The 9,620-nt window shown below is 27.7% G+C and overlaps 3 protein-coding genes across 8 annotated transcripts in view; 2 read left to right on the forward strand and 1 right to left on the reverse strand.

The window, feature by feature from the left end:
- Positions 1 to 1,714, reverse strand: part of LOC102673359 (E3 ubiquitin-protein ligase Ubr3) — a 19,102-nt gene extending 17,388 nt beyond the window's left edge. The window contains exons 1-4 of the mRNA XM_031513017.1: positions 1,566 to 1,714; positions 1,032 to 1,386; positions 230 to 443; positions 3 to 130 (exon numbers count right to left, since the gene is read on the reverse strand). Of these exons, the coding sequence (XP_031368877.1) occupies positions 3 to 130; positions 230 to 443; positions 1,032 to 1,386; positions 1,566 to 1,667 (799 nt within the window). The 5' untranslated portion in view covers positions 1,668 to 1,714. The remainder of the gene's footprint in view (positions 1 to 2; positions 131 to 229; positions 444 to 1,031; positions 1,387 to 1,565) is intronic.
- Positions 1,715 to 2,343: 629 nt separating this feature from the next.
- LOC102677143 (40S ribosomal protein S15Aa) lies at positions 2,344 to 3,509 on the forward strand. Its single transcript, XM_006608449.2, has 4 exons — positions 2,344 to 2,499; positions 2,872 to 3,006; positions 3,141 to 3,306; positions 3,377 to 3,509. The coding sequence occupies exons 2-4, from the start codon at positions 2,874 to 2,876 to the stop codon at positions 3,468 to 3,470; spliced, it is 393 nt and encodes a 130-aa protein (XP_006608512.1). The 5' UTR covers positions 2,344 to 2,499; positions 2,872 to 2,873; the 3' UTR covers positions 3,471 to 3,509.
- A 1,018-nt stretch (positions 3,510 to 4,527) lies between these two features.
- The window catches only part of LOC102677369 (protein sidekick), a 43,155-nt gene continuing 38,062 nt past the window's right edge, over positions 4,528 to 9,620 (forward strand). For 3 of the 6 annotated variants that reach the window (XM_006608451.2, XM_006608453.2, XM_006608452.2), the window contains exon 1: positions 4,528 to 5,153. In XM_006608451.2, the coding sequence (XP_006608514.1) occupies positions 5,036 to 5,153 (118 nt within the window). In that variant the 5' untranslated portion in view covers positions 4,528 to 5,035. The remainder of the gene's footprint in view (positions 5,154 to 9,620) is intronic. The other 3 variants (XM_006608454.2, XM_006608455.2, XM_006608456.2) reach the window with 2 other exon arrangements.

Raw genomic sequence — 9,620 nt, forward strand, 5'->3', positions numbered from 1 at the left:
CCAATTTTCACGTAAATGTTGTATAAGACGAAGAATTATTCTAGGCATCATTGCTTCTGCTACACACATTAAATTTGAAGGAGCAGCTGATGTATCAACAGCTGCTTTTGGTCCATGCCTATCACAAAATCTAAAAAAATAGTTATATTAAATATTATTCTTATTAATAATAATTATAACTTTTTAATTTAATCTTTTACTTTTATTTTTCTATTTATTAAAATTTTACCCTGATTCTTTCATAACAGATGCATCACCACAATCACATGCACCTCCTGCTTGACTCAAAAACATATTAAAGTCATGGCCATAATGATTGCCTTTTTTAAAACATTCTGTACATAAAGACATACATGGTGAAATACCACATGTACGACAACGATATGCAACAAAATTAGGTGTCCAAACTAATCCACAAGTTGTAGCATTATCATACATTCTCACTGAAATATTTTTCAAAAATATTTGACTTAAATATATGAAAATTTGATCAAATATGTTGTATATATTAAAAAATTTCCAATTAAATTTTTAAATTTTCAATATTTAATAATGTTTTTTCTCAAATTACTATTATATTGATTCAAAAAATTGTCTAGTTTAATTTTAAAATTAAAAATTTTATGAACTTTATTCTTTTAAGTATTAGAATATCTAATACATTTACATTTTCATATCTATAGTAATATATATGAACATATATTTATTGAATAATCTTGTTGATGCCAAATACGCAAATTGCATTATAATTATACCACAGATTTTAAAATAATGTTCATAACAAAATATATTATGTAGAAATGTCGAACAATGATTAGAGTAGAATTATAATAATTATAATATTTGTAATATTTGTAATATTAATATATATTATTCTATATTCTATGTATTTTAATCATAAAACTGAATTTTATATTATATTATATTATATCTTAATCTTTTTTAATTTAAATATTTAAATTCAATATAATTTTTTATACATATTATGTTTTTAATTTATTCAGTTAAAAAAAATAAAATGCATGCTGTACCTATTTTAGCAAATTTTTCTGGTGTATTACCACTAGCTATTAACCATTTACACCAATTTATAGTTTCTCTGTCACCAATATCTTTACTAGGATTTAATAATTCATCCAATAATTTAGTAAGAGATGGTGGACAGCCACTGTCATGAGCCAAATTGCTACATTCTGCATGTATATGAGCAGCTGTATAACTTTTCCTTAATATATCAGTGCATAAACCTGACATTGTGAAAGATTGACCTCGCACAGCGAGGATACCACTGTCTTTATTACGTGTTGCGGTATCCTCCGAGGATGACGAGTATTCACGTCCTGGCTTCGCCAGCTCGCCAAATCCCGCGGGAACACCTTGTAGAATCTGTAAACAATGTAAATAATTATCATTATAAAATTTAAAACTATTATAAAAAGCGTAACCTAAAAATAACAAATATAAGAACGAAAAACAAATGAGCAAGTCAAGTCGAGAATCAGGTGATACCGATATTAAAATTTCAGGAAGCCGACAGGACAGCCGATAGTTGCCTGACGACTTACACCTTTTTGCGTGTTTCTCGTATGAAAACTTCCGGGAAACCTTTCAAGTAGAGACGATCCGCGGACTAAAGAATTCTCAACAACCTCCATATCAGTGAGCATCTCCCGTCAACTTTGTCTTCCTCATCAATTTTGACAACATGACGAAAGCAAGGGACCGTTACCTTATACTACTCTCCTGAACCGTAGGTTACTATCGACTTTCAGATTTCATGTTTCGACAAGTACTCAGTACTTGCACAATAATCCTCGTTGATACAACACACATTTACATTTACCGAACAGCAAAAGCACTCGATCACCAATCGTTCGATCAATTGACCACAGCTTATATTCTTCTACGGTACGTCTTCTTCTTTCTGATCAAGAATTTGTCTATCTTATCGACAGAACAATGACAGAATACCAGATCTCGTTTCTTAATGTATATATTTTATCAGTTTTCATTATGTTTAAATATATATATATATATATATACGCACTTCATTTCTGTTATTATAGCAATTATAAACAATATATATAAAAAATTAATTGGAATTAATATAATTAAATAATTTAAAAATATAATTTAGAATATATTATTTATTCGCTTTACTTACAATCCAATCATATATAATTTTTTGGACAAATTAATCTATTAGGGAATATAAAACTTTTTGCATTTATCATAATATTTCAAAAAAGGAATTAGTTACTTAATCATTTATTTTTTATATTTTTAACATTTTAAATCTTGTATATTGTTATTAATATTCATAAAATAAATGACAATTATTTTAAAAATTACAGAATCATTATTTATTCCCAGAATTTCAACCAATAGGTTGCAAGCAAATTTAAGTGATTAATGTGGTAACTCTGCGTTGTAACTTCTTTTTTCAGTCGGTTAAACAAACGTGTACATTGCTGTGATAAACAAAATTATAAATCGCAGGTAATCTTAGTTTTTTAACTTCATCTAATATAAATAAATTAGAAATTAGTCTGTAATTTTAATAATTTAATAATTTATAATAATATTTTATTCTGAATATATTGTTCAAAAATATATAGAATATTTATATGGAATAGTAGTAGTACATTTTTCATTGTTATTGTTTTGTTTATTATACTTAAATTATATTTATAAAATTGATTAATATCTTATTCAAGTTAATATTAGTTTATAAAAAAGTAAGAGTTCCTTGTTTAAATTTATTTTATTCATATTATAGGTTATGTATTATGACATTTCAGATATTCAGAAATTACAATCAATATAGGTAGTTTTAAAATATCTTTTTAATTAAAATACATTTGTTTTTAGCTATGGTGCGTATGAACGTTCTCAGCGATGCTCTCAAATCCATTAACAATGCTGAAAAACGTGGAAAAAGGCAAGTGCTACTGAGGCCTTGTTCAAAAGTAATCATTAAATTTTTAACTGTAATGATGAGGAAAGGTAAGAAATTATATATAAATATTTTTTTATTTATAAAACACTAAAATAGTTTCCTCATATGAATGTTTATTTCATATATACATATAATTATTACAATATGAATTTTTTTTTATTATATTATTTTTAATATTTAGGATATATTGGAGAATTTGAAATTGTTGATGATCACCGCAGTGGTAAAGTTGTAGTAAATCTTAGTGGAAGGTTAAATAAATGTGGTGTAATTTCTCCTAGATTTGATGTTCCAATTAATGACATTGAAAAATGGACTAATAATCTGTTGCCATCTCGACAATTTGGGTATGCAAAACTTAGTGTTACAATAAATATTTTATGTTTTTATCTATTGTAATTTATATATATTTTTTAGATATGTTGTTTTAACTACAAGTGGAGGAATTATGGATCATGAAGAGGCTAGAAGAAAACATCTTGGAGGAAAAATACTTGGATTTTTCTTTTAATGCTTATTTAATTCAATAAAAACTTCTTAATATCAAATATTTTCTTTTCATTTATTAAAAATACCTATATATTTAATTTTTATTTCAAATATTTTTGAATAAATAATAATCTGCTTGAATAAAAGCTTGTTCACTATATTTTATATTAAAATTTATATAATAAAATTTAATATAATAATTTTTTTATTATTCATTTTATTATTCGAATGAAAATAAATATAAAAAAAATTTCATGCTTATATTATAATATATATATAATATATATATAATATATATTATAATATGCTTATATTATAATAAATATTTTATATTTTATATGTATTACGATAATAAAATAATATAGAAACAAAAATTTTATATTTTAATTATTTATCTTAACGAAAATATAGATATATATTAATAATTTATCAATAATAAATTTTAAAATATTTTTTATTTAAAAATGAATTGTTGCATATATAACTATAGGAAATATTACTAATATTTAACTTACAGAAGATTTCTGATTGGTTGTTATATCTTTTCGTTGACTGGTTGAATGCCACTAAGGCAGTTCGAGCATGCGCGTGATTCGATTCAACTTTACACCTCCTGTGAACGCAGCCGATGACGGTCAGTCAACAAAACTTTGTAATTCGAACGAAACTCACGGACAGGTCGTATCATGCGTCGCGTCATGCAAGTTTTTACTTTTCGTTAAAATTTCGTAAAAAAAGTTTTCTGATAGTGCTTTTTATTTATATAAAAAACATTTAAGAGAATTTCGAATAAATTTAACGGTGTTGCCAGGTGTTACCAGGTGAATGTAACCGTTTTGTGCCGCGTTACCTGAGACTTACCTGAAGGAACAGCCGTCCGAAAGAATGCATTAAAACTATAGTTTTTTTCTAGAATGCAATTATCAAAAAAGATAAGTGTTGATGAGAAATATAAAATTAAATATGTTGACATTTGGATTTCAATATTTAGAATATACATGTTTACCGTTCGATGATCGATGTATTGTTCAATTCTTAGAAAAATTTAAATTTTTGTGCTTGTTGTTGCAATAATTCTCGTAATTGTGATTTTATTTATCGATTTGCTTTGTTCGACAATAATTATAATAATTTGTTTGTAATTCTACAAATTTCGGTATGTTTTACGTGTATATTTTTGAACAAAGATGCGGAATTCGACAATGAACCGTAAGAAAGCATTCAATGACACTTAATACTATTTAACAAGAAAATTTATATATTTAACTTGTTAATTTAAAAACAAAAGAAGAAATACTGATTGCTATATCAGAAAGTTGAATGGAAAACGGTACGAATGTTTCGAAAGGAGGGACTACGAATGCAACTAAAAGGAATGTTGTCTCACAGGTGTACGTCGTAATGCTCTTTCGCTACGCCTATTAAAAAAAATTGAGGCTGAATTTGCACGTGAACTCGAAAATGCGGAGATCATATAGAAATTGGTACACGTTTTCGTAACTTGATCGTGTAATTGTATGATGCTCATATAGAGTGAAGTGTAAAAAAGTGCAAGTGGTAAGAGTGGTAAAGAATTTACCAAGTAACATGGAGATGCTGTGGAGAAATGTTGTGGCGGACTTGTCGACCTTCTTAAGTACGAGGACGCGGATTTTGTTTGCCGCTGTCTATTTCATTTGGATCGCTGGAAGCGCCTGCGCCACTGGTGAGTTTTCGCGCCCATTTTCATCTTGCTTTCTATATTTTTCAATTTTCTTTCATTAATGTTTTCTTTCGCATTTTTTTTCGTATTCAACGCGTTTTTTATATAGTTCTTTTATTTTAAAAATTTTTTAGTTTTTTAAATATAACAATTTTTATTTTTTATTTTTTTTAAATAAAAATCGAAAATATTTTTAAATATTTATAGATATAAAATCAAATATATATAGATAATTAGATATATATAATTAATTAATATATAATTATACATGGAAAAAAGGAATATTTTATAGGATATTAATTTTATATAATATGCCAATATAATAAAAAATAAATATACCAATATATATAATTTTGGAATTAAATCGAATAGTTAATCGAGTAGTTAAATCGAACGTAACACAGGAATATGAGAGACAATTATTGAAATTATTGAAATTTAGCTCAGAATTTATGAACTCTCTGAGCTTATTGATATCGTTATTACGCGTACAAATGGTATTCGCTTTGTTATGAAACTGGCACAAAAACAGGATATACGCTTGTTGTTACAATATTCGTAACATTCGATGTGAGCGCAAGATGACAAAAAGTTTTCTTAAAACAGGTCAAACCTAATTCGATTTAAACATATTAATAGCAATTTAAACATTGCTGAATAGAGATGAAACAATGATTTCGGTCAAATTATTTTTACATACGCGAGAAACACGAATGATAATTGAGCAAATATTTCTCAAAAACAAAAAATGAAAATAATAATAACTTTTAAAACAATATTAATACCTGATATTGAATTATTTTCGGTATTATAGATTAAATTAGGTCTTTGGGTCTGATAAAAAAACTTTGAAGCGCTTAAATGATTCGATATGGTGTATTCTTAAGTTTCTTTTAATTATTAGAGTTAATCATGCGGTTATGTGATTTATTGCGATGATATCGATGGGTACCCATTTCTAGCGGTGGCATAATGTGCTTCATTACGAATGATATCAAGGGCAGATTGTACGCGTAATGTTACTAAGTGAGTTCACGTTAATGGGCCATAAGTTGCTTTATGCGGTAGAACAACCGCCAAATGCCGCCACAGATTTATGCATGAGCTATGATCGCGAACGTTTTCTTTTGGTGCGAATCGCGTGACTATTTCACAAACATTTAAAACTTTGAATTGATAACTTTTATCAATTACAAATTATTAATTAATTATATTTAATTCTTTAATTTTTCCAGTTACTTATTGAATTTTTTATTTGAAAGCTATGTGATATTTATGCTATTATTAATTTTAATTATTTTTTATATTTGTTTTTTAAAAATAATTCGTGAATATTTTTAAAAAAATTACTGAATACACGCCAAATATTAGGAAGATCATAAACTTTATAAAAAAATTTCAAAAAAAAAAAGAATGCGTTTTGCAGCAAAGTAAATATTTAAATGAGTGAGAAATTGGTGTAGATTTTTTTATTATAATATAGAGATGACATTATTTATTTATATGTATGAAGTGGCACGTGCTCCGTGTATCCTTTCGGATCGTCAACTAAGAGGTCAACGGTTTAACTTCGTTCGCACAATTGGCCGGATTAACGTCGTAATAAATCTCAATTAGGATGGTTCCTACATCTTCACATACAAAAGAGTTGGATTTTTATAAATTTTTAGTTTTTTCCCCTTTCTTATATTAGTGATTCAAAGAAACCGATCAAAAATTTCCATGAATCGACAAGTGCTTAAAATGAATATTAGATTAAATATTTGAAACAAATACTTGCTAAACTATGTTTAATTTTTATAATAAATTTTTATTAAGAATAATTTTATTAGGCTAAGAATAGTCTTTGTATATTTTATATTTGTATTAAAATAAAATTTTATTTAATTTTATTGCAAATAGTACATTTTAAAGAGATTTAGTATTACTTTATATGTTAATAATTTAATATGATTTATTTTAATAATTTATTTATTTTAATAATATTTTATAAGATATATAAAGATTTTTTATTGGTACTTTCAACTTATACACAATATTGTATATAAGTTAAAATACTCATTTTTACAAACAAATTGTATCTCATTTTTTTTCTATAATCTTTAAACGATTTGTACGTTTTTTTTTCCTGCATTCTCTTCGATTCAGTCAGAAAGTAAGTCTATTATTATCTGCCATGAGTAACGTAGAGGCATACCTGAGTGACTTATGCATTCGGTTCGCGTTTATACGTTCCCTGTGTATCATTCTATCACCGATAATTAATATTAAAGCGCATGTATCCGTATACTATTTTAATTGCGTGTACAGTGTTACAAGTGCACGTGACTCAGGATTTGTTCAAATTTTTTAATAATGAAAAATTCATTTATAGTTTTAAAATGTACAATCTAATAAAATTTCAAATAAGAAATTAATATTAATTTAAATACACAATTAGATGATGAGGATTGAATCACGTATAATAGAAGAATTAAATGTAATATGATACAGAATTCGAGTCTATATGAGCATAAGTGAAATTATGATCAAATGAAAAATTGAATATCGATAAAAATATCGAAGAAAAGATAAAATAATAGAATATTATAATACAAATTTCATTCTACAAATTTTTCATTTCTGTAATACGTACAATTTCATATAACGAGAACAACCGATCATTGATTAAATTTTCCTTTTCCTTCAAGATCATTGATTACATTATCGATAAAAAGAGATAAGAAAAGAAATCTAAATCATTGAAACGATATTACAAACGATGCTCCATACATTTTACATACGTATGCAAAAAAAAAAAAAAAGAATTAAAATATATAAATCAATAAATGGCAAGTTAGAACAATGGTGTAGTATTCCTTCAAATATTTACTAATTCTTTTATCGACGTTGCTTAAAACATACCGCTATTAATATTAACAATATTATTCATTCACGTAACGATTTATGTTCCTACATGTCTTCTCTTATTTCATACATATTTATTCAACGATATAAATCATGCAGATTATCTTACAAATTACCTTACAAATTAATTTTTAACAATCGAAGTCATCTAATTAATAATTAATTCTGCTTGAAGCTCGATTAAAATTTTTACAATTTTTTTTACAACTTCAATTTCCTATATAAATATACACAAACAGGATGCACAAAGATCCACGATTTTATTCTTTTTTTCGTTTTATTCACCGCGCGGAATATTAATATACCTGAGTACCGGCGAAATTTTTGCTCAATGTCTAAATAATTCTCTATGAAAGAACCATGACAAAACCATTGTACACCCTTTCACCTCGACTCGACGTGACGAAAACAACGGGCGATATCTCGCGATTAAAAAGCACAGGGTACACACAACCCTGCGCCCGGATTTTCCTGTATAGAAACATCGTGTACGCAAAATTGGCAATGCATCTCGCATTTCGTGTCGCAAGGAAGACGAGAGTTCTCGAGTTTCCAGGTCGACGGTCATCGTGGCGCAGTAAAGGGCATATGAGGTGCATTCTGGTGTAAAGGTAAATTGCGAACGTTACGAGGGAAAAGAATATAACGCGGCGAGAAGATACGTTTAAGACACACAGCTATTAAGTAATTCGTGTTCAACAATCCTTTAAACACGAAAGAAGCGTTATAAAATTTATAGAGAAGAGTTTAAAGAAATGAAAACGTCTGTTAATTTTTATCTCAATGAAAGAGTATATTTATAGCTGATAAAGTAAAGTTTCATCCTCTGCATAATTTTCTCATCGTCGAGAAGAGTACCTGCTCATTTCATCACGGAATTAAAACGATTGAGGCAAGCGTCAATATTTAACACCCCGCGTTTACAATTTTTTTCAATATATTATCGACAAAGAGATCAATCTATTTCGATTATATTAAATTGGATTAATTTCAAAAGTCGCGCTATTCATAACAATTTTTTCAATCGCAAAGAACAAGGATATTATCTGTCCATTTGCTTTATCGCGAAATTAAATTAAAAAAAAAAAAAAAAATATTTAAAAACGCAACAGAATAATTTCTTTGTAATTTAAAAAAAAAGAAAGAAATTTTAACGGAAGGGAGGACAATCGTTTCGAAAAAACGAGGCGAGTGTCGTAGAAGGATAAAAAGAACGCCATCAACGTTGCGACAGTAATTACTATTTTCGCACAGACCCCAGCACGAACGTATCAAACGATCTACATACTCCGCTCTGAAAACGCGCCCGTCTCGCGAAGCAACTGCCCGGTAATGACTTCCTGCTTTCGCAATGCAAACGATCCACCCGCGATCGACGATACGAAAGCGAAGTTACGGACCCGCGTCGACCGTTTATCCGTGGAAAGGGTGATGACGATGATTAAATTATTATCGTTACGATACGGAGAAAGAGCATGATAGGGGGATGGTTGCACGTGAATATGGCGGGGTATCGGGTTCGATCGGCAGGAAGAGAGGATTTCTCGTGTTTCCAGATCGATG

This window comes from Apis dorsata, unplaced genomic scaffold (assembly GCF_000469605.1).
Source record: "Apis dorsata unplaced genomic scaffold, Apis dorsata 1.3 scaffold_37, whole genome shotgun sequence".
Taxonomy (NCBI): domain Eukaryota; kingdom Metazoa; phylum Arthropoda; class Insecta; order Hymenoptera; family Apidae; genus Apis; species Apis dorsata.